Below are 25,629 nucleotides of genomic sequence, written 5' to 3'. Positions count from 1 at the left end.
AGGTGCTTTGAAAATTGATTTAGGAAGATCTCTAGGGCAATGTCAGCTTACTTGAAGCAAAGCTTAGAAAGACAATTATAATTCAAGTAGGTTCCTTTAAGTAGACAGATGCATTCCTGATGACATTTACAATCATCATTCGAATGTGGATTTCAGAAACTACAGTGTATGGCAGAGGAAGATGCTGAGCTTGGGATGAGGGAGGGGAAGGACAGAATTCCTGTGAAGGTGTTTCTCAACTGGCCAGTAATGAGCAGATTACACCATGGGGTCCACAGAACCAGGTCTACCTCCCCGTCCCCCAACCCCAATGCAGTGGCTTAGCTGTTGCATTTTTTTTTTTTCTTTTTTTTGGGCCACCCTGTGGTATAGGCAGTTCCTGGGCCAGGGATCAGATTTGTCTGAGCTGCGGTTGTGACCTATGCCACAGCTGCAGCAACATTGGATCCTTTAACTCACTGTGCCAGGTAAGGGATGGAACATATGTCCTGGCACTGCAGAGACGCTGCTGATCTTATTGTACCACTGTAGGAACTCCTGAGCTGTTGCATTTTTAAAAAATTTTAAAAAAGTTAAATTTTTATTATAGTTGATTTAAAATGTTCTGCCAATTTCTGCTGTACAGCAAAGTGACCCAGTTATGCATACATGCACATTTTTTTCTCATATTATCTTCCATCATTGCCAAGACCAGCTTAGCTGGTGAAGGCTGAACAATGGGTGCTGTGAAACTTAAGGAAAAAGTTAACATAAAACAAGACACAGAGACATTTATCTTAATTAAAAGTGGGAACCCAGGGACTCAAGGTCTCAGGGACCAAGAGCTGCCACCTCAAGAAACCACGCTGCTTTTATTGTGCTCTTGAGGGTTATGTCAAGTGAGGAGGGGGTTGTAGATGCAGGATATAGTTTTTTATTATTATTTTAAACATTCTTTTATTATTTTAAAAGTCAGAGAGCAGACGCACGCTGCCGACTTTGTCTCCTTCGGGCGACCCTTACAGCCGTCTCAAGAACTTTCACTCCTCTGCGCACAATGGCAACTCTTAAGGAAAAACTGATTGTACCAGTTGCAGAAGAAGAGACAACAATCCCAAACAATAAGATCACTGTAGTGGGTGTTGGACAAGTCGGTATGGCATGTGCCATCAGCATTCTGGGAAAGTCTCTGACGGATGAGCTTGCTCTGGTGGATGTTTTGGAAGATAAACTCAAAGGAGAAATAATGGATCTGCAGCACGGAAGCTTGTTCCTTCAGACACCCAAAATTGTGGCAGATAAAGATTACTCTGTGACCGCCAATTCCAAGATTGTGGTGGTGACGGCAGGCGTTCGCCAGCAGGAGGGAGAGAGTCGTCTCAATCTGGTGCAGAGGAACGTCAATGTCTTCAAGTTCATCATCCCTCAGATTGTCAAGTACAGTCCTGACTGCATCATAATTGTGGTTTCGAACCCAGTGGATATTCTCACATATGTTACCTGGAAACTAAGTGGATTACCCAAGCACCGTGTGATTGGAAGTGGATGTAACCTGGATTCTGCAAGGTTTCGCTATCTTATGGCTGAAAAGCTTGGCGTTCATCCCAGCAGCTGCCACGGGTGGATTTTGGGAGAACATGGCGACTCAAGCGTGGCTGTGTGGAGTGGGGTGAATGTGGCAGGTGTGTCTCTCCAGGAACTGAATCCAGAGATGGGAACGGACAATGATAGTGAAAATTGGAAAGAAGTGCATAAGATGGTGGTTGAAAGTGCCTACGAAGTCATCAAGCTGAAAGGCTACACCAACTGGGCAATTGGCTTAAGTGTGGCAGATCTTATTGAATCCATGTTGAAAAACCTATCCAGGATTCACCCAGTGTCAACAATGGTGCAGGGCATGTATGGCATTGAGAATGAGGTCTTCCTGAGCCTCCCATGTGTCCTGAATGCTCGCGGACTAACCAGTGTTATCAACCAGAAGCTGAAGGATGATGAGGTTGCCCAGCTCAAGAACAGTGCTGACACTCTGTGGGGCATCCAGAAGGACCTGAAGGACCTGTGACTCCCGGCTTCTAGGTTGTAGTAACCTACAAACTACAGTGTGATTTCCCACAAGCCTTTAGTATTCATCCATGTATGTGGAGCACAGTTTGCTTTTATCTTCCTTAAATATGTGAATGTGGGCTCTCAGAGTTAAAGCCCATGCTTAGTTTAATGCTTTCAAGCAAGTCCTTGAACAAATAAAGTTAACTATCATAAAAAAAAAATAAAAGTCACATAGCTGGTAGATGGTTAAGCTTTTACTCTGACCTTGAGGCATTTAACAATCATTAGCATTTGAGGAAGCTTGGCGTTAACTGTCTATGCATAGCATCTAGAGAATCATCACTGTGCTTCTGCAAAAGACATGCCTATGTTTGTACCATGGTTCTCTTTGCTAATGCATATCCTGCTAACGACCGCTCATAAACCACTTGGGGCCATGAGGCTCATCTTCCTCTTATTCTTTAGAGGACATATCATGCTGTGCAAACGGTGTGCCTATCTGAGCAGGTCCAGTGTGCCTAGACCAATGCATTATGTCCTCATTCAGCTGACCACATGAATAACTTATGCCTTTAGGTCTTTGTTCTTAAGCTTAAGTCATTTACCAGCACTGTTTTTCAAGCAGGAATATGGGGTAAAGTAAAGCAGGACAAGATGGAATTTTCAGCAAAGAGGCTAAGAAAATATTGTAGAAACATGTCTTCTGACACATCATGTTGCATTTCTAATAGTTAACAGAGAAAGCTCCAATTACAAGTTTTGAAAACCATTTCATTTACTGAATATTGTATTGGTAATGTACTTTATATTCTTTTTTTGTTGCTGTTTTGTTTTGTTTTGTTTTTAGGGCCCCACCTTTGGTACATGAAGTTCCCAATCTAGGGGTCAAATTGGAGCCCCTGGGGAACTCTTTGGTCCCCTCTTTTGGCATCAGGTTCTTTTCCTTTTTTATTTTTAAAAATTTTATTGATGTATAGTTGATTTACCATGTTGTGATAACTGCTGTACAACAAAGTGATTCAGTTTTACTTATATATACATCCATTCTTTTTCAGATTCTTTTCCCATATAGGTTATCTTAGAATATTGGGTAGAGTTCCCTGTGCCATACAGCAGGTCCCCATTGACCATCCATTCCATAAACCACAGTGTGTACATGGCATCAGTTTCTTATCTGTAAAAGAACAGGACAAACTTGATGACTTGTATATTTACTCCTTGAGTGTTTATTAAGTGCTGAGAACCTTCACACATATTTTATCTTATTATCATAATGACCCAGAAAGAATGGCTCAGTCATGGCAAGCCCTGAAGGAACTGAAATTTAGAGTGGTTAAGCAACATGCTCATGTCCCTATAGCTACAACACGGAGGAGCCAGGAGGATTGGAGTCAGGTCTGTTTGTCTTCTTTCAACCATTCTACCTTGTGGTCCCCTCTTAAAGATCTCTTCCAATGCTGACTTTGCAGAAGTGGATTTATTCACTCATCAAAAAACTATTCTCTCTCCTCTTTGCACCAGGCACCGGCTGCCTGCTGAGAGGTCACAGAGTGAATTAGATCAGATGTTTCTATGAAAGACAGTATTATTTGGGAGTTCCCTGGTGGCACAGTGAGTTAAGGATCTGGTGTTGTCACTGCTGTGGTGTGTGTTCGATCCCTGGCCCTGGAATTTCTGCACGCCATGAGCTCCACCAAAAAAGAGAAAATACCCTGACATGTTATTTGCAAACATGTCTCATCTCCTTTTAACAGAATGAAATACAAAATAGAAGCAGCTGGAATTTCTGTCGTGGCTTAATGGTAACGAATCTGACTGGTGTTCATGAGCACGCAGGTTCTATCCCCGACCTCGCTCAGTGGGTTAAGGATCCGGTGTTGCCTTGAGCTGTGGTGTAGGTCACAGATCCAGCTCAGATCCTGTGTTGCTGTGGCTGTGGTGAAGGCCAGCAGCTGTAGCTCCAATTCTACCCCTAGCCTGGGAATTTCCAAATGCCACAAGGGCAGCCCTAAAAAGGCAACATACAAACAAACAAAAACAAAATAGAAGCAGCTAGTGACAGGAGGAGGGGTATGGATCAGTGTGACAGGGCTCAGGGGAAGGTGTACTTTTCTATCCATGCACTTAGGGAAGGCATCCTTGAGAAAGTAGAACTCCCTACTGTTGACTACTGATTTTCTCACTTGAGATGATGACTGACAAGCCTCTGTTCTTTTGCGTTCTTTTCGGGATGGAGAAGGCTGATGTAGCACTTGGGAAAGAAGAGCAGGACAAAAGGCTGGCTCCTGATGCCAAGATGGCAAAGACCACCCCGGCTATAGTGCCTTTGCCTTGAGCACTCACGTGGGCAGGGATGAAGGACACCCAGACACAGGAGCAGACCAACATACTAAGACCGATATGCTTTGCTTCATTGAAGGTGTCAGGTAGCCGGCAGGCTGGGAAGGCCACCAGCAAGCTAACCAGGCCTATCAAGCCCAGGTAACCCAGCATGGCATAGAACAGTTCCAAGCTGCCCTCGTCACATTTCACTGTCCCTGGGGACCCTGGTTCTGTAGAGTTCACAGGTCGTGGGGGCCATCTGGTTACCCAGAGTGTGCACAAGGTGGCCTGGACCAAGACAACGGGGATGGTGCTAGGGAGAACTGGCCCCATCCACTTCCTAATCCAGGTGTGAGGCCAGGTGGTGTGGAAGGCTGCCACCACCATGATGGTCTTGGCCAGCACAGATTGTGAAAGGTGACCCCAGGAGCTGCCTGGCATACAGCACAGGTGAGAGTCCCTGGATGACCAATGAACACAAAGGGGCAGAGGAAACAGAGGGCCAAGGAGGACAGTAGGAGATAGCTGAGCTGGTGGTTGTTGGCTTGGATGAGGAGGGTGTAGTGGTGCCAGATGAAGAGTCCTAAGATGGCCAGGGCAAGGGGAAGAGCAGGGATGTGCAGACAGCCAGCGCTGTGCCGAGGCGCTCGCGGTAGGACAAGCAGTCAAGGGTTTTGGGAATGCAGTGACGACCCTCCCAGTTGGGCCACTGGTCCTCAGGGCACTTCGCACACATGGCACTATCCAAAGGGAAACTCAGCCAGAGAACAGAGTGAGGAAAATTCTGGAAACCTTCCCATGATCAAGCAGGTATACAACGTGTAATGGCTTTTCCAGGAGATTCAGCGTATTTCAGTCTTGTTACGATGGGCCTCCCAGATAGCCTGATGTCCTCAAAATCAGGGCCAAAAACACAGATGGCAGACATGGTGACATCAGACTAGAGCGAAATAACATTGACTTTGCAACCTACAGAAGCTCTAATTCCTGGCTAGGCTCTGTCTCTTTGAATTGAACAACAATTGTGGCCAGGTTGTAATTCATAGTCACGGCATTTATTCATTTATCAGCCTCTGAAAGGTAGGGGATGTTTATGGGGAGGCTTACGATGTACACAGACTCTTCTTTTTTAAGGAGCCACCTTTTTCTAAATCCCTCTTTTGATAGAACCTATGAGAGCTTTGCTTTCTGTAGTGGAAATAAGGACAGGCTTTGTGGCTAGAGCTCTGGAGCAGTCATATGTTCCCATTTAACCCCCTTCCTTGATTAGGAGTCTGGACCTGGTTTTCCTGGTCCAGTCACTTTCTTTTCCATACATCCACCACCTAATACTCTCCCTCAAACACATACTGAAACACATACTGCTTCTCTATGTAAGTAAGTCAGTGGCTCCTCATTTCCTACAGAATAGAATTCACGCCCGGAAGTCTGGCAAGTAAGGCCATCTGTGATGTGGTCACCTGCTTCCTGCATCTCCCATCCCAGCTGAGACTCAGGTCACTCTGGGCTCCTTATTGCTTTTGTGTCTTGAGGCCTCAGTCATTTATTCCTTCACTCGGACCATCCTTATTATGCTTCGTTGCCTTTGAAGCCCTACATCTCATGCCACCCCTTCCAGTGAAATGTCTCCTTACATAGCCATCATTAGAGTTGATTGTTTCTCTGCTTTCATGACTCAGTGCTTGAGCTTTTGTTAATGCCATTGATTTTTACTTTAAGCCTAGTGTCTCTGTTATACAAAGATGATTTTCCTTTAACAGATCATGAGCTCTGTGGGTCCAGGGGCTATGCCTTACTTATTGCCACACCTTTGCACTTGTCACAGTAGCTGCATACAGTAGGTGCCAGTTGAATAAATGACATCTTAGTAAAATAACGATCAAGTCATTAGGGAGCTTTTTCCAAATATTTGTGGAAAGCCTACTATGTTCCAGACATTAAAATCAGTATAGAATTTGGACGTACACATAGTTGGTGAAAGAAAGAATGAAGGTACAGTCATTAATGGCTTTGAGAGAGCAGGTGGGAAGGGCATAATGACACCGTCTTTTTGATTTCCTCTTCCATGGATTTTTTTTTTTTCCATTTTTTAGGGCCATACCTGTGGCACGTGGAAGTTCCCAGGCTAGGGGTCAAATCAGAGCTGCAGCTGCCAGCCTGTGCCACAGCCACAGCAATGCCAGATCTGAGCCACATCTGTGACCTACATCACAGCTCATGGCAATGCTGGATCCTTAACCCACTGAGCAAGGCTAGGGATTGAACCTGAATCCTCATGGATACTAGTTGGGTTTGTTACTGCTAAAACACAACGGGAATTCCCTGGATTTTTCCCTTTAAAAGAATCTTCCTTTGATGTGAATATCTTCTCTCATCTGAAACCTTCCCTGGCTGCTGGTGGGCCAGTTTCCTTCTTTACCTGGTGTCATGGACATCTTTCCTCGGGCAGGGAAGGCACCTGTAGCAGTGGTTTGACATCTCAGAGAGGGCTGACTTCCTGGTTCCCGCTGGACATTTTTCATTGCAGATGGAGGTGGGGACCTACACAAGGGAGGAGAGAGTGCACTGGGGACTCTGCAGGGGAGACTGAATAGCATCCGTGCAATCAGGTCTTACAAGAATCTGCAGCATCATCCTCATTTTCTGGCCCCTTTCTTCCTCCTTTCTTTCTCTCTCTCCCCCCACCACCTTAAAAAAATCAAAACCCCTTTTACCTCCTTTTTCCTTCCCTTACCCATTTCCTCTTTCCCTTTTCTCCCTTTCTTGCTCAAATTATTAGCGATGTTTTCCACGCATCAGGTACTGTGCAGGGTATTATGGAGAGAATAACAGGTAAAAATGAGGATTTCACAGTCTAGGGGGAACCATGAAATCTCAAGGAGAAGAAAGATGAGCATCATGGCTCCACAGACAAAGGGCTGGCTGGCCCCTGGCTGATGGGCTGGAATTCTAGTTCTGCTATTTATAGGCTGAATGACCTTGGGCTTGACTCTTTAAGCCTTAGTTTTCTCTTCAATAAAATAGGGGTAGCAATGATATCTATTTTGAAGATTCTGTGAGGTTTAAATGAGATGATGCAGTGAAGTGTCCTATTACAGTGCCCAGAACATTGTGAATGCACAACAAATGTTAGTGAGTAGGATAATATTCTGAATATTCTGGGGGAGTCTCTCTTCTACTCTGGGCTCATCAAATCCTTTAACTTTTATTTCAAGGGACTTATTCTCCGCCCACCCACCACCAGCCCCAACAGAACTGAGACACCAATCAATACTGAATCAGAAATAAAAACTACAAACATTAGCCAAGCGACTTAATACATGGTTTCTCAACCCTCAGCATTACTGTATGTTTATTTGTTGTGGGGGCTGTCCTGTTCATCCTAGGAGGTTTAGCAGCATGCCTGGCCTCTATCCACTGAATGCCAGAGCAATCCCTCCAAGTTGTGACAATCAAGAATGTCTCCAGACATTGCCAGTGTCCCCTGGGAAGCAAAATTATTCTGAATTGAGAAAATCTGAGATTCCTTTTTTTTTTTTTGGCTGTACCCATGGCATACCAAAATTCCTGGGGTAGGAATTAAATCCGCACCATCACAGAGATGGACATTGGATCCTTAACCTGCTGCTCCACAGTGGAAATTCCAAGAATATCTGAGATTCTGATCATGTCTGCAGAATGAATTCACTTGGAAATATTTGACAAAAAGCTTCTTTGTTCTGGGGAAGGAGAAGGGAGAGGGAAGATGCTCAAAACAGTCCTGTCCTGAGTGATGATGCTAATGGCCAGGGGCCCACTTTTGTGAAGCAAGGATGCTCACTTCTCCCTTGGAACTCTACTCTGCTCCCTTGCTCATTGGTCCCCTTGTCTCTTTCTTGCAGGGCGGGGGAATTTGGCCATTGAGGTGTGAGTGTCATGGAAATGGACAAAAGACATGTAAGACTAGGGTGAGACCACAGGGAACTAAGTTGAAATCACTGAGGATGGGGACCAAACATACTATACTTGTTCTAGTAATTTTCCTACTCTTTCTTATTATAGAAACATGTGGAGAATGCTATAGATGCTCAGAGAAGGGCATCTAAACCCTGCCTGGATAGGCTGAAGGAAACTGCAAGAGGCATGGCATGATAACTGAGATGCAGTGGCCCTTAAATTAGAAGTCCCCTGCTGGTGATCTTAGATACTCATGGGTCTGGGAAGGATAATGGGACTCTATGGGTTATTTCCCATTGTGTAAAAAATCTTGGCATCAGTTGTTTATTTCCTAACATAAGGCTACAAGGCTAAAACAGTAGCAACTCCAAGTAGACACACTAGTTATCTTAGGATAAACTTGAACAGGCAACTATATATAATTTTTTTCTTTATTTTATTTTATTTTGCTTTTTAGGGCTGCACCTGAAGCAGATGGAGATTCCCAGGCTAGGGCGTGAATTGGAGCCGAGGCTGCCACAGCCACAGCAATGCTGTGGGATCTGAGCCGAGTCTGCGACCTATACCACAGCTCATGGTAACATCGGATCCTTAACCCACTGAGTGGGGCCAGGAATTGAACCCTCATCCTCATGGATACCAGTTGGGTTTGCAACTCACTGAGCCACAACAAGAACTCCCCCTAAGGGTTTTACTATTAATTTTATTTCATTTTCATAATAACCTGATAAAGGAATGATTGTTCTAATTTTACATATTAAGCCAAGAAGCAAAAGAATTTACTTCTGACCATTACAGCTAATAAGCGGAAACATGAGATTCAAGCCTGTATTTATTTTCTTTCTTTCTCTCTTTCTCTCTCTCTCTCTCTCTCTGTCTGTCTTTCTTTCTTTCCTTTCTTTCTTTCTTTCTTTCTTTCTTTCTTTCTTTCTTGTCTCTTCGCCTTTTCTAGGGCCGCTTCCTGTGGCATATGGAGGTTCCCAGGCTAGGGGTTTAATTAGAGCTGTACCTCTGACCTACGCCACAGCCACAGCAATGCGGGATCTGAGCCCAGTCTGCGACCGACACCACAGCTCACGGCAACACCGGATCCTTGACCCACTGAGCAAGACCAGGGATCGAACCCACAATCTCATGGTTCCTAGTCGGATTTGTTAACCACTGTGCCACAACGGGAACTCCATCAGGCCTGTATTTTCTGATTATAAATCCAACTTTCAATTTTTACTCTAATAAGAAGCCATGTAATTTAGCTATACATATTTAAAAATATCATACTTTGATTCCAAATTCTACTTCTAAGTATTTATTATACTTTATTTATTATACTTATAAGTAATCAGAGGTAATCTTTTTTTTTTTGGCCACGCCCTTGGCATTAGAAAGTTCAGGGGCCAGGGACTGAATCCAAGCCACAGCAGTGACAATGCCAGGTCCTTAACAGCTAGATCATCAGGAAACTCTCAATCAGAGGTAATCTTAAATATATGCGCACAAGTTCTAATAAAACAGAGGTACTTATAATTGCAAAAATTGGAAACCAGTGTAATGTCTAATAGCAAAAATATTTAAATATCTTCTTCATCTACCTTGTTTAATGTTATACAATCATGTTTCTGCAGATATAACATGACATCCAATGAGATAATATATGTAATTTATTTTCGCATTCGCTCATTCATTACCTTGGCCTTTAGCAAGTTCCTTCGTTTGGGGAGCCTGAGTATGGTTCTGGAAGGTTTTATTTGCTGAACAGCCTCAGAGTGGTGTAAGTCAACAGCCTACCCTATCAAATGCCCTGTCAGTTCAACATAACAAACGCTGCTGGGTGTTTGAAGGTGAGGGGTGCTTGTGGGCTTGGGCCTTGGGGAGCTCTCTGCTCTCCCCTTTAAGTGTCCTTCTGTCGTTTATCAGCAACTCTTTTCCAGGAGGTGCCCTGAAGTCAAAATGTCCAATAGTCGCTGTCTGTCCTCCCTGGTCTGGGAGGTTGTAGATGTTTTTAATGTCAAATGTTGGCAGCATCTCCCCTCTTTGGTGAACAAAGCCTTTTCCTGGGTTTTGGTGGTGAAATGGACCTTCTGGATATAATGGAGCATCTGAGACAGGGACAGAAGGTAGAAGGAAAGAAACTGGTTTGGAGCAGACGGGCACGGGGGGCTTCCTCCACATCACTGGACCGGTTTCCCATACCTGTGCCTGCCAGCACTCGGAGGAAGGCACTTTACCCAGGCACATTTTATGGAAAATGAGCTCTGCTTTCTGGCCTCCCAAGTTTGCATTAATCTGCGGTGAGTCGGGGAGTGAAAGTCGAGTTAATGAGAATCTGGAAGTATTTTGTCTTGGTTAAGATCCGTTCACCCACAGGCTGGTCTTATGAACATGATGTCTCCATCTATCCCACTTCATGCTGTTGGTCTATACGAATTACTACACTTTCTTCTTCGTTCCGGATGTGACTGGTAGTCAGGACACAGACGCTCATTCCTGCCTTCAAAGCACCACGTTGTTCACCTCGGCAGTGTGGCTGATGGAGAATGTTTTGGATTAAAAGAAGGTATGCACTGAGAAGTGTGATGGCTTCAGTGCATCCCAAACCCTTCACAACTGCGAGGACCTCAGCCCTTGTGACTATCAAAGCCCCACTGTCATTCCCTTCTGGGAATAGCTTAAGTAGTAGAAAAGGGCGGTCAGGCAAAGTTCCTTCAAGAGCCCGCCAGAGACTTTAGAGTGGGTGCTTCTGGATCTTTTAAAATCTATGGAGAAGATGAGATTGCCTTTGATTCTGCGATTAGGTTGTGATCTTTTCCAGAAATCTGTGAACTCTTTTTTTTTTCTTTCTTTCCTTCTTTTTCTTTCTTTCTTTCTTTCTTTCTTTCTTTCTTTCTTTCTTTCTTTCTTTCTTTCTTTCTTTCTTTCTTTCCCTCTCTCTCTCTCTCTCTCTCTCTCTCTCTTCCTTCCTTCCCTTCCTTCCTTCCTTCCTTCCTTCCTTCCTTCCTTCCTTTCTCTCTCTCTCTCTCTCTCTCTCTCTCTCTCTCTCTCTCTCTCCCTCTCTCTCCCCTTCCCTCTCTCTCTCTCCTGTTCAGGGCCACATCTGTGGCATATGGAGGCTCTCAGGCTAAGGGTTGAATCAGAGCTGCAGCTGCCAGCCTACACCACAGCCACAGCAACACTGGATCCTTAACCCACTGAGGGAGGCCAGGGATAGAACCCACCCTCCGAGCCACAATGGAAACTCCTTTGATCTTCTTTACCATAGAGCGTCTTCTTCCCTTCCCCAACTTTTTTTTGCTTTTTTATTTTTTTTAATTTTTAATTTATTTTAAAAAAATCTACCCTTTGATTCTGCCCTATGCTTTGAACCAGCTGGATCACTTTCCCACTTCTGCTCATGTCATACCCTCCAATATCTGGTATGTGTGGTTATTTATTACTCTTTCCAACTAGAGTGTAAACACCTGGAGGGCAAGCACATATTTTGTGCATTTCTGTATCCCCCAGTGAAAATTACTTTGTAAGTGTTTGAGGCATAAACACATCTTTGTTGAATTAGGCCATGGGACCCCAGTAAGACTACAGGAGGGATTTTTTTTTTTTTTTTTTTTTTTTTTTGGCTGTGCTCTCAGCATGTGGAAGTTCCAGGTCCAAAGACTGAACCTACGCTACAGCACACAGTAGCGACCAGAGCCACAGCAGTGACAATGCCAGTTCCTTAACCTGCTGAGCCACCAGGAGGGAATTCAAGAAGATCCCTTGGCTGGGGGCAGAGCTGGGTCTAGAATCATGAGATTCCTGGAATTCTTCTGCTTTGAGAGGCAGTGGAGGACAGTGGCCCAGTGCTCCAGCCAGGCTGACCGGTGTGATTTCCGACTCTACTTCGAACCAGCTGTGTGACCTTGGATATGTTATTTTACTTCTGTATGTTATTCTCAGCTGTAAAATGGGGACCTACGCCATAGGGGTGTCACGAAGATGAAACGTGTAAGTACATATAAAGTTCTTGGAATGTTACTTAGCATGGAATAGGCACTCAAAAAGTATTAATCGTTACTACTCTTCCTGTCATGGCTCAGTAGTAACGAACCTGAAACAGTATCATTGAGGATTCAGGTTCAATCCCTGGGCTCGCTCAGTGGGTTAGGTATCCAGCGTTACCATTAGCTGTGGTGTAGGTTGCAGACGTGGCTTAGATCTGGTGTGGCTATGGCTGTGGCTGGCAGCTGCAGTTCCAATTCGACTCCTAGCCTGGGAACTTCCATATGCCTCAGGTGTGGCCCTAAAAAGACAAAAAAGAAAAAAAAAAAGCACTCACATAGTAGAAATACTGCTAAGATTACCTAAAACCTATCTGAAAGAAGCTGTGCCGAGTTCGAAGACATTCTTTTAAAATTAAGAGGATTTTGTAGTTCCTGTTGTGGCTCAGTGGAGCTGAGTCCAGCTAGGGATGTGGGTTCAATCCCTGGCCTCACTTAGCTGGTCGGGGATCCAGCATTGTCACGAGCTGTGGTGTAGGTCACATTTGCAGCTCAGACCTCATGTTGCTGTTGCTCCGATTTGATCCCTAGCCTGGGAACTTCCATAAGCTGTGGGGGCAGCCCTAAAAAGACAATTAAAATAAAGTAAAATAAAATAAAGAGGATTTTTCTTCTACTCTGGCTTCATTTCTATAATGTTGCTTGGATATTTGCAGTGGTATGCTGGTAAATATTTAACAACTGGCTCTCTGGGGGTAAAAAGTCCAGGATTTTAGTGTTTTCTGATTTCCATGGTTTCATGAACAATTTGCATACTTCCTGAAAATTTTACAATGACTCGCATTGCCAGTAGGAACCAGTTCTCTCTTCCACATCTAGATCCCCTGATATTTTTAATAATAAGGGATCCAAGCCATAGCCACTTTGGCTCTAAATTCAGAACTCCTTTCAGTAGACCACACTGCCTGCTAGTCTGTGGCTCACAGTGAGCTAGGATGAACAAGGACGGGGTGAGGGTCTTGGCTGCTCACCTGCCAAGGCCTGGGCTCCTGTGCATTGGCACAGGTGCCCCCAGGAAGGGCCCCTCTCCTGGGGAGCAGGACGTCAGGTTCTGATAGGCAGCCAGCAGCGCTTTGGCTGCCAGGTAAGCTTAGTTCTTGAGGTCAGATCAGGAAATTTGAAGGCAGACAAGTGGGCAGCTGTCATGTTCTCAAGCCCTGTGCAGTTCGGAGCCCCCTTCTCTGGCACGTGGCTGGAAGCCCCTAACCCAAACCACCTGCATCCCTGTAGCTCCTCCTAAAGCTCCCTCACCAGGCTATGGCCTGGGTACATGGCTGGCACAGCTCCAACAGGAAATCCTCAAAGCCAGGACTCACTTCTGAGTGTACGCTCAGACTCAAGCTGCCATTTAGCAAGCCCTGCACCGTGGGGCCCACCACCGAGGGCTTGTAGGAGAAGGAGGTGGAGAAGATCCATGTCCTCCTGGTCACGTCCTTCCAAGTGGCCCCAGCCAGCAGCCTGAAGTGGACGTAGTAACAGTCACAGATGATAAGTGATAATTGTGGCGGCAGGGCTGGAGGCAATGGCACAGCCCTCGCTGTTGATGCTGGGGCCCTATCTGCTGATGCTCTCAGAGAAGGCCGTGCAGCCTCCTGGGCACCTGATCTCCGCCTGAAGTTGCTGGTCTAGCCACTTGAAGTTGCCATTGTCCGAACCCACCAGACCCACCCAGGTCCAGTTCAAGTGACTCTAAAGCTTGACCAGGACCCAGGGCTGGTGGGCGCTGCTGGGCACCGTGCAGAAGGATGGGAACCGGAAGCGGTGGGAGAACCCTGCGTGCTGAGATCCATGGCTGATCTGTCGAAGGAAGCGGGGCTGCGTATTTCCGGCTAGTACATCCTCCCGATCCCACTGCTTGGTATCCACAGCCACCATGTGACTTGGCCTCAATCCTCTCCTCTTTGCTTTTTATTATTAAAAACATTTTTTTTTTTTTTTGGTCTTTTTGCTATTTCTTGGGCCGCTTCCACGGCATATGGAGATTCCCAGGCTAGGGATCGAATCAGAGCTGCAGCCACCGGCCTACGCCAGAGCCACAGCAACGCAGGATCCGAGCTGCGTCTGCAACCTACACCACAGCTCACGGCAACGCCGGATCCTTAACCCACTGAGCAAGGGCAGGGACCGAACCCGCAACCTCATGGTTCCTAGTCGGATTCGTTAACCACTGCACCACGACGGGAACTCCCCCCTTTTTTTTTCCCATTTTTTTTAACATGCAAGAAGTTGTGCATAATTACCTTATACAACTTGATGAGTCTGGAGAACAAGTTCACACCCCTATGTGAACCACCGTCTATGCCAAAAACCTATCCATGTGTAGGAGTTTCTTCCAACCCTCTTATTTATTACTATTGCTATGTCTTTGTGTGATAAGGGTATTTAACACAATATTTACCTTCTTACCTATTTTTAAAGTATATAATATGGCATTGTTAACTATATGGCATTATGGAATTCCTGTCATGGCTCAGGGGTTAATGAACCGGACTAGTATCCATGAGGACACGGGTTCGATCCCTGGTTTTGCCCAGTGGGTTAAGAATCTGGCGTCGCTGTGAGCTGTGGTGTAAGTTGCAGATGCGGCTTAGATCCTAAGTTGCTGAGGCTGTGGCGTATAGGCTGGAAGCTACAGCTCCGATTAGACCCCTAGCCTGGAAACCTCCATATGCTGTGGGTTTGGCTCTAAAAAGACAAAAGACAAAGAAAAAAAAAAAAAAGGAAAAAATGTATGGCGTTATGTTGTATAGGACCTCTCTAGAACTTAAGTATTTTGTGTAACTGAAAGTTTGTGCCCATTGACTAATATCTCCTTGTTTCTCCCTCCTCCCTGTGCCTGGCAACCACCATTCTACTCTCTGCTTCTAGGAGTTTGACTATTTCAAGTTGTCATATAAACAGGATTTATGCTACTGTGTCTGCCTGTCTTTTATTTTTAAATTTTGTCTCGCTGGCCTTTGATATATGCTATAGGCTACATTCAGGTCCTTCCAAAGCCTGTAGGCTCAGGCCCAAGAAGCCAGTTCACCTATGGATGGAATGCGAAGGACTAAAACAACAGATCTTACAGTGCTGGTGAAAGAAGCAGAGAAATAAAGATATGCTGTAAATCTTTCTGTATTGTATAGTTCTTGACACTGAGGAATAAATGTTCACATGAATTAAAAACATGAGTAATCGCCAGAAGAATTAAAACCGGATCTACAACTTCAAAAGCACTTGAAGGAAAAAAATAGATTTATTTATTTATTTATTTTATTTATTTTTTTGTCTTTTTGCTATTTCTTTGGGCCGCTCCCGTGGCATATGGAGGTTCCCAGGCTAGGGGTCGAATCAGAGCTGTAGCCACTGGCCTACGCCAGAGCCACAGCAACGTGGGATCCGAGCCGCGTCTGCAACCTATACCACAGCTCACAGCAACGCCGGATCCTTAACCCACTGAGCAAGGGCAGGGACCGAACCCGCAACCTCATGTTCCTAGTCGGATTCGTTAACCACTGCGCCACGACAGGAACTCCGAAAAAAATAGATTAAAAAAATTAGGACTTTTCAAGAAAGGACAAAACAAGAAAAAAGGAAAATAAATAGAAATCTATACTAGTAGAAAGAGTAAAGGAAAGCGTAGAAATCCTTTCTGACTAAATAACAAAAAAGTGCTTTCTAGTAATTATTTCTATTATTATGGTTATTTATTTATTTATTTATGACAGTACTGGCGACATATGGAATTTCCTTGGCCAGGGGTGGAACTTGTGCCCCAGCAGCAGCCCTGGCAGCTGCAATGACAACGCCAGTTCCTTAACCTGCTGTGCCACAAGAGAACTCCAGTTTATTAATAAAAAGTTATGATGAAGCATACGAAATAGAAAATTATACGAGGCCGGTCAGTGGTCAGAGTAAACGTGAAAGGCTACGTTACTCTAGTTAAGAAGCCTGTGTTGTGTTCTTTACCTGCTAGATGAACTCTCCAGTCATCTGTATCCTCTGGGTGCCAGTACTCTGACCTCTAGGGACCTCATCTAAAGGCTGCCCTGCCCTCTCTCTTCCTCTCTTCTGGTAGGAGGCTTGATTGGAGACGGGGTAGGGGGTGGGGAGGGTGGGAGGAGAGTGAAGTTTAAGTATTCATGTCCCCAGATGCCTCTCTGGTCAGCCATGGTTTGGAAGTAGCTGCCTTCATCCAAGAAAAGCCACAGCTCTTACTCCCTCCCCTGAGGATGGATAAGCTTTTTACTGTAGCTGTGCCCTTGTTGTGTCACCCTTAACCCTGCCCACTTCCTTGAAAAGACCCCCTTCATCACATGCCCTTTGGAGTGTGCCATCTGTGTTTTGCCGTTTCAAGGTCAAATAAGGGAAGACGGAGCTGTCCTGGCACAGGTAGCTGGAGTCAAGATTTCTTTTCTTTCTTTCTTTTTTTTTTTTTTTGTCTTTTCAGGGATGCACATGGAGGTTCCCAGCCTAGGGGCTGAATTGGAGCTGCAGCTTCCAGCCTACACCACAGCTCAAGGCAATGCCAGATCCTTAAGTTGCTGAGCAAGGCCAGGGATTGACCCCACAACCTCATGGTTCCTAGTTGGATTCATTTCCCCTGAGCTGTGGTGGGAACTCCATGGAGTCGAGATTTTGACTATTATAAATACTTTCAAAAATGGAATGAAAAGCAAAAGTCATTTAACTGCTATTTGGAAGAAACACACCTAAAGCACAATAACAGGAAGATTCAATAACAAAAATGGGTAACTTTAAAGCCTCAGATGAGTCCACTTGCCTTGGAGGCCCTCCAGCTTTCTGGCCCTAGGGAAGAATGAGAGGGTCAAGGGTTAAGTCAATGCATATTGTGATTTCTGCTGGGCAGACCATGCAAATACCTCTAAGTCCTGCTTTCTTCTACCCAAATGTTAGCAAAAGACTTCTCAGGGCATTGACTGGATGATGCTGTGGTTAAATGAATTTTTTTTTTTTTTTTTTTTTTTTTTTTTTTTTTTTTTTTTTTTTTGTCTTTTTGTTGTTGTTGTTGTTGCTATTTCTTGGGCCGCTCCCACGGCATATGGAGGTTCCCAGGCCAGGGGTTGAATCGGAGCTGTAGCCACCGGCCTACGCCAGAGCCACAGCAACGCGGGATCCGAGCCGCGTCTGCAACCTACACCACAGCTCACGGCAACGCCGGATCGTTAACCCACTGAGCAAGGCAGGGACCGAACCCTCAACCTCATGGTTCCTAGTCGGATTCGTTAACCACTGCGCCACGACGGGAACCCGGTTAAATGAATATTAAAGCTAAAAAACAGTCTTAGAAGTAAAAGATTTTTTTTAATTTTTTTATAGAGAGGTATAAAGACTGAGCTCTTTCTGCTTCAGATTATTGGAGCTCATGTCTTTCCCTCTCCAATTTAGATTTTAAGTAGGACCCATTCAGTTGATTTTGGCTGTTGAGTGAATGAATGAATGCATGTCTTTCTCTTGCTTCCTTCTCCTCTTCCTCCCTCTCCCCTCCTCCTGCAGGTTCCCCAGGTTACTCAGTGCAGGGATTTGCTGTCCCAGACTTTCCCCAGCCTATTAAAGAAGCTGTCACACCATATGGATGCTAGTCAGATTCATTTCCGCTGAGCCACCATGGGAACTCCTGTGCCACCATATGTATGTGGATAAGTTCTTTCACTTGAAAGTCTTTGTTGACTCTCTTGTCCTAGACTGGGTAAAATTGTACAGAGGACTTGGGAACTGACTTTTCTCAAAAGTTAATTGCTCCTTCCAGGTTTTTACATTGTTATCATCATTATTGTCAACAGCAATAGCAGCTAACAGTTATGAGCATTTGTTATACACCAGGCATTGAGGCACTTGCTTATTCCATTGTTAACACCCACCATGACTCTAAGAAGTAGATACATCCTCATTCATCTTTGTTACCTTCATTTTGTAGATGAGGAATGTGAAGCTCCAAAGGGATGCCTTCATTTGTCAAGATTGCATAATTAATAAGAAGTGCTGTAAAATTCAAGTCCAGTTTTACCGACTTTCCCGCCAGTGTCTTTCATCACTTCTAGTGATTCTGCTTCCCAGTCCATCTCAGTCTGGTCCCCTCTGCTGATGCACATTTTGAGACTTATGTGAAACAAACAAGAGTCTATACCAGGTCCTTTGATTTTATGAGCTCTGGGTTTGCAAAACCAGTGTTGGCAAAAGCAAGAATGATTGCCAAATGCTCGAGAATTTCTTAAGATGTAGGTAATTTGGAGCTCTCCTGAATTTTGGCAAAATAAAGCTCCCACCCAACAGGAGTGGGGTGCCCAGTGTTGGAGAGGTGACGTGTACATCCTGAGTGCAGTGAGTAGGGCCTCTGGGCCTAGGGGTGTGTGGCTCCAAGGCTGATCCAGAGGAAAACTAACTTAAATTGACAGAGGTCGACCTCATCACAAGTGACCCAGTGGAAATTATGGCGTTGGGGGAGGGATAAATTAGGAGGATGGAAATAACACGTATATATTACTGTATAAAGTAGGTAGTTAAGGACTTACTGCATAGCACAGGGAAATCTACTCAATAGTCTGTAATAAACTATATGGGAAAAAAGAATAGATATATGTCTATGTATAACTGATTCACTTTGCTGTATATCTGTAACTAATACATTTTAAGTCAACTACACTCCAATAAAATTTTCAAAAAAAAAATAAAATAAGTGACCCATTGGGCTGTGATGCTGGGGAGTCCTAGGGGGTGGGCCGGGTGTATCTTCAGGGCTGGAATGTACCTGGACAGGTGACAATACAATCAATTGAAGAAAGATTCAACCGACCTGAATGAAATACAGGGAGAGGGTGTCTCAGCTGAGTTGAGTGTTCTGGTTGCCTGGGCAGGTCTGATTTCATGGAGACAGTAGACTGATTTCTTTCTTATGTTCCAATTCTAGGCTCATGGATTATCCTTCCAAGAAGAATTTGGCTTCAGATGGAGGCTTTAATGCAGGGAGACAGTAGATGGACTAGCCAACACAAGGCTGCTGGTCATGTTGAAAGTCACATTTCTCATTCTGAGTTAATTAAGTGGCATCTGGTTTGACAAAGATCTGGGGCAGCTTGAGCAGCCCCACTGATACCAGGCATTTCTGGGTGAGTACTTCTTTCCTGGAACTATGATGTCATCTCCTTGTCTGTGCCCCATTCAACTATGAGCTCTTTGAGGCTGGCAGCTGGGGCTTACTCACGTTAGTGTCTAGGGGGTTATGATCTGGCCTGTAGCTGTTGTTCAGAAAACATTGAATGGATGTGAACCATGATATTTCTAGAGCTACATAGCCGAGACTGTAGTAATTGGCTCCTCAAGGCTGACTGTATCAGGAGGATTTATTTTCCCATCACAGGGACACTAACCCCAGAGCCATGGTTTCTATACCAAGGTCCTGAAGTTAGGGCTGAAAAAGGAGACCCCCTTGTGGTTGTGGGGTGGCACTGTGTCTCAGACCCTAACATCACCCATCATCCTGGAGTGGGACCTGTAACCAGGAGGACTGGGCTGATTTAACTTTTTTCCATTAAAGCAATGAATGTCCAGTCAAGCGATTTTTGAAATACCTTTGTAAGACTTTTTACATAAATAAAAAAACTAGGGAAAGGAATTGTCTGTCAGCCAAGTGTCCTGATGTCTGACTCAGTAGCTAAGGTCACGGTAACCCAATATCCTAACTTGGAATCTTGAGGCTGGGTTATTCTACACCCTTGTCCTCCCAGGGCAGCCCCCTCAAAAGCCATATGGGGCCCACGCTGTTATGACTGTGCAGGTTCTGCTTGCCTTCTTGCCCAGAGCATGAGTTTTCCGAGGATAGGGCTGTGGCCTCATGACTGTCTCATGGTACATGTGGTTGCAGCACAACACTCTGTACCTCGAGCAGTGTACTCAGTAAAAATTTGGAAATAATAACCAGCTCCATGATAGGCAACATTTTCATTTGGATGAGGTTCTCTCTGCCTTGCCTCTGGGCCTTTTTCTACCCCTGGAGTCGAATTGCCTGATTTGAATCCCAAACTACTACTTATTAGCTGTGTGATTTGGGGCAAGTGATATTTCCTCTTTGAGCCTCAATTTCATTATGTGCAAAATGGGAATAGTAATGATATCTACCTCATAGAGTTGTTGTGAGAATTAAATGAGGTAATAAAAATGAGTATTATAATAATAATAGTAAATATTGATAGAGCACTTACTATCAGGCATTTTTCTAAGTGTTTTACATGTATTAACTCATTTAATCTCATAAAAATTTTAATACATGCAAAGTATCTAAAAAAGCAGCTTCCAGCATTATTCACAATAGCCAAGTTGTGGAAACAACCTAAATGTCCATCGACAGATGAATGGATTAAAATGTGGTACATATATTCAATGGAATACTACTCAACCATAAAAAAGGACAAAATATAAGTCCATTTGCTGCAAAATGGGTGCAACTAGAAATTCTCATACTAAGTGAAATAAGTCAGAAAGAGACAGACAAATACCATATGATACAACTTATCTGTGGAATCTAAAATATGGCACAAATGAACCTATTTACAAAACAGAAACAGATGATGGATATGGAGAACAGACTTGCTGCCAAGGAGGTGGGGGGAGAAAGTAGGATATATGGGGAGTTTGGGGTTAGTAGATGCAAACTATTACATTTAGAATGGATAAGCAATGAAGTTCTACTGTAGAGCACAGGGAACTGTGTCCAGTCTCTTGGAATAGACCATGATGGAGGGTAGTATGAGAAAAAGAATCTATGTATATGTATGACTGGATCACTATGTTGTACAGAAGAAATTGACACATCACTGTAAATCAGCTATACTCTAACAATAAATAAATAAAAAAAATTAGCTTAAGCAGAAAAAAAAGTAATTATACAGTAAATGGTAAAATCATTATTAAGTCACTCTCAACCAATATTGCAGAAGAAAGCATGTGATAAACTCATTTATACAAGAATATGAATAACCGAAAATAGTTATACATTATGCAGGAATAGCTGTTAAGAAGTAAGTGTTTGTATCTAATTGGACAATGTTTTAATTGTGGCATTTGAGGCCTCAGTGGAGTCTAGAAGGGAAGCTACTTAATATTTCTTGGAGTGTCTTTTAAAGCGCACAAGTAAGCAGGCATGGATCTTACTTCTAGGCATGCTGGGGGTAAACAGATTTTCCACCTGGAAAATAATTTGATAAACACTGTTTTTTTCCTACCTAATGGATTTGAGGTATGTTGAAGATCAAACAGAACTCAAGTCCAGACAAATGTTTCACAGAAGCTTCAAGAGATCCAGCAGAATGGTCTAAAATTTGTTCAATTTCCCAACTTTTCGAGAAGGGTGGAGAGGAGGCATAAGATGCTCCTGGCCTGGGCTATAAATCTTGGGTTCAACTATCAACCCTCGGATCATGAGTTATTAAAGAACATATGTTCCAGTCTGTTTAACCAATCAACAAACAAATATGGGAGTTTGGGAGTTCCTGACGAGGCTCAGCAGTTAATAAACCTGACTAGCATCCATGAAGATGTGGGTTTGATCTCTGGCCTCGCTCAGGGGGTTAAGGATCCGGCATTGCTGTGAGCTGTGGTGTAGGTTGAAGATGCGGCTTGGATCTGGCGTTGCTGTGGCTGTGGCATAGGGTGGCGGCTACAGCTCCAATTGGACCCCTGGCCTGTTGATCTCCATATGCTGTGGGTGCAGCCCTAAAAGACACAAAGACGGGAGTTCCTGTTGTGGTGTAGCAGAAATGAATCCAACTAGTAACCATGAGGTTGTAGGTTCGATCCCTGGCCTCGCTCAGTAGGTTAAGGATCCGGTGTTCCCATGAGCTGTGGTGTAGGTTGAAGATGCAGCTAGATCCTGTGTTGCTGTGGCTGTGGTGTGGGCTGGCAGCTGTAGCTCTGATTAGACCCCTAGCCTGGGAACCTCCATATGCCATGAGTGTGACCCTAAAAAAGGCGAAAAAACCCAAAAAAACAAAAAAACAAAAAACCCAAACACCACATATGGGAGTTTGGTTGCCGAATTTTAATTTTGCCACAAACAAAACCTACAATAAGCAAGACCTGGAAACCACTTAAGAATAGAGTGTCCATCAATGGATGAATAAAGCAGTTGTGGCAAATATATACACCATGGACTATTATTCAGCCATAAAAATGAGGAAATCCTGCCATTTGTGACAACATGGACAAATTTGAGGGCATTATGCTAAGTAAAGTAAGTCAGAGAGAGACAAATACTGTTATATCGCTTAAATGTGAAATCTAAAAAAAAAAAACAACCCCAAACCAAAAACCAAAAAGCAACCAAAATCATAGACAAAAAGATCAAATTTGTGGTTACCAGGGGCGGGGAGTGAGAGAGGAGGAAGTGGAGGAAGGGGTCAAAGGTTACAACATGCAGGTAGATAGGCCTTCGGATGTAGCGTGAGCCCTGAGGCGTGTTTTATTAGGACGTTGTGAAGAGAGTAATTTAGAGTTCTCATCACAAGGAAAACAGTTTTTCTTCCTCTTCTGCTTTCTCTTTTGATTTACCTGCGTGAGATGACGGATGCTAACTAAACCTACTCTGGTAACCGTTTCACAATATATGTAAGTGACATAAGTTGGTTGCGTCTCCATACAACCATCGAAAAAATAAAAAAGGAAAAAGAAAACCACTATTTAGGAAGGGTTGGCCGCGTCACACGGAGACTTATGTACACCATGTCGTTTCTTGGTCATTTTGCTGCAAACAAGAAAAAACATCATTACAGATCAGCACCAGTTTGTGGACCAGCGTTATGGAACCGCTGGTCTAGTCCAATACTTGCTTCCCCCCGTTTTGCAGAAGGGGGATCCCAGGCTCAGGGTAGGAAAGTGACCTTTTCAAGGTCATTTTACTTTTTAATGGCTGTTTATTAGCAGTAGCTTGAGTACAGACCACCCTGTTTATATATGATTGCTCGCATCTTCTTGGCTCTGCTCTCACTGGCCTGGGTTGAATGGACACTGAAGAAGGGAGGAAGTCTGAGACTCCTGAACTGAAGGGGATTCTCCAGACCTTCAGAACAGGAGTTTAAACATCTTTCTTCCAGAACACTGCTATTACTGCGCGTTTTTTTCTTTTTGGTGCTCCAACCATCTGCTTCTTTATGTCCCTCTGTTAAATGTTTCCCATCATTTTTATCTTCTCTGCTTCCTCATAACTTTGACTTATTCAGAGTTGTGGCTCTTCACCCTGTGGCGGTCCACATCTTCAGCTCTGTTGAAAAACTGGAAAAAAAAATCTTTTCCAGGTTTTTGAGTTCAAATACTTTATTTATTTTTATTAATTTATTTTTTTTGTCTTTTCTGGGGCCACACTTGCGGCATATGGAGGTTCCCAGGCTAGGGGTCGAATTGGAGCTGTAGCCACCGGCCTACGCCACAGCCGCAGCAACGCAGGATCTGAGCCGTGTCTGCAACCTACACCACATCTCACGGCAATGCTGGATCCTTAACCCACTGAGCAAGGCCAGGGATCGAACCCACAACCTCATGGTTCCTAGTCGGATTCGTTAATCACTGAGCCACGATGGGAACTCCAGTTCAAATACTTTAAAAAGAGAATTTGATTTATCCAGCTGCCTTTTTGGGAGCCCGACCAAAAGTTAAAAAGATGAAATGATGCAGCCAGCCTACATATGAACTATCTGCTGTGGTCAAAGGTCAGTTATGTGATACAAAATGTGGCTTCACACCTTTGGCTGGGTTGGGGATGGCACCAGCCTTATGGCATCTTTTTGAGACTCAGTTTGGAACTTACTAGTATAGATGTCCTGAATTGGCACTCTCATCTATTATCCTGTTATCCTGTTCCATGTCTCAATAAATCCTTTCAAAGCAGAATTCTTTTTTTTTTTTTTTTTTTTAAGGACACCTGCAGCATATGGAAGACTAGGAGGTTCAGATTAGGGGTTGAATTGAAGCTGCAGCTGCCACCCTTCACCACAGCCACAGCAATGTGGGATCTGAGCTACATCTGCAACCTACCCCACAGCTCACAGCAATGCCAGATCCTTAACCCACTGAGGCCAGGGATCGAACCTGCATCCTCATGGATACTAGGTGGGTTCGTTTCTGTGGAGCCACAACAGGAACTCCAAAAGCAGCATTCTTTATCCTTATTTAGCTACAGAGTCTTTTTTTTCCTTCTTTCCACAGAGATGGAAATTTAGAGATGTGGAGCCTATGCTTCAGGACACGCTTAATGAAATGTCCTGCAGTGTCTCTTTTTGTTATGCTTATCTCTGAATCATAAGATTATAAACATATGTTTCTTGGAAGCGTTTACAAGATTACTTTGAACATTTCATTTTTGAACTAAATGGCCAGAAAAATTCAGACACTTTATGAGCATAGAGCAATATCCCACTGCCTAGCAAGATTGTAATTGGCCAATCATACCACCCTTTTCCCAGAATGGTGATAACCTTTCAGGCTAACCCTGGGACATGTCTCACATTTGCCTTAGTTTACACAGCCTGAGAACAGACACCACCACACCCTAAAAGATTTTTCACCTAAAAGGAAGTATTTACCTGACATGTCTCTGTGGATGGTGGTAGCTACAGCTTGCCTCTGTTCAAGACATTGTCTCAGTGGGAAAACCTCAGAATGAGAATGTTCCTTGAAACTCTGAGTGAGGAGCAGTTGTCTGATTATTTCTGTGTCTACGTCTGTCCGGTATTTGACATTGGAATGTGGCGTTATGCGCAGAGAGCATCCGGGTGGTTGGTTTCTCTTCCTCTCTGGTGTTTGGGGGTCACTGTGCACTTGGCCATCAGGATGGGCTCACATGCTCCTCTGTACATGTGCGGAGAGCCCCCATAACCCTCAGACAGAACCCTGGAGTCGAAAGGCCCTTGTGATGTGGTCCTGCGATTTTTTCCAGCTCTGCTTCTCAAACGCCTCAAGGGACACAGCAGCGGGAAGTAGATGGGAGGCTGAACAGGTGGGGAGCTGCCAACTCAGCCCCAGCTTCAAATAGAGCAGTGTTTCTTTTTCTTTTTTTAAATTTTAACAATAGCTTTATGGATATATACTCTTAAAGTACACAACTCGGTGGTTTTGCCTCTATTCCCAGTTAGGCGACTGTCATGACTATCAAATTTCAGGACATTTTCACCACTACAAAATGAATTCATGAGCTGTAGCTTCCTAACCCTCTCTCTCTCCAAAACCTGACAAACTCTAACCTATTTTTTTTTCTTCTTCTTCTTTTTAGGGTTGTACTGCAAGCATAGTTCCCTGGCCAGGGGTTGAATCAGAGCTGCAGCTGCCG

The 25,629-nt window shown here is 44.2% G+C and overlaps 2 protein-coding genes and 1 pseudogene across 2 annotated transcripts in view; 2 read left to right on the top strand and 1 right to left on the bottom strand.

The window, feature by feature from the left end:
* On the top strand, positions 956–2,237 carry LOC407246 (lactate dehydrogenase B pseudogene; annotated as a pseudogene).
* Positions 958–2,237, top strand: LDHB (lactate dehydrogenase B; the record flags this gene model as incomplete). The annotated part of the gene is given in 1 exon segment (NM_001113287.1): positions 958–2,237. A coding segment is annotated over 1 exon segment (1,005 nt). The 3' UTR covers positions 2,042–2,237.
* The window catches only part of LOC110259547 (olfactory receptor 9I1-like), a 34,125-nt gene continuing 13,426 nt past the window's right edge, over positions 4,931–25,629 (bottom strand). Inside the window, exons 2-4 of the mRNA XM_021085040.1 lie at positions 13,585–13,772; positions 13,286–13,391; positions 4,931–5,087 (exon numbers count right to left, since the gene is read on the bottom strand). Coding sequence (XP_020940699.1) covers positions 4,931–5,087; positions 13,286–13,391; positions 13,585–13,772 — 451 coding nt within the window. The remainder of the gene's footprint in view (positions 5,088–13,285; positions 13,392–13,584; positions 13,773–25,629) is intronic.

Source organism: Sus scrofa, chromosome 2, assembly GCF_000003025.6.
Source record: "Sus scrofa isolate TJ Tabasco breed Duroc chromosome 2, Sscrofa11.1, whole genome shotgun sequence".
NCBI lineage: Eukaryota > Metazoa > Chordata > Mammalia > Artiodactyla > Suidae > Sus > Sus scrofa.
The sequence above is the reverse complement of the archived record's forward strand: the minus strand, read 5'-3'. Positions and strand labels throughout refer to the sequence as shown.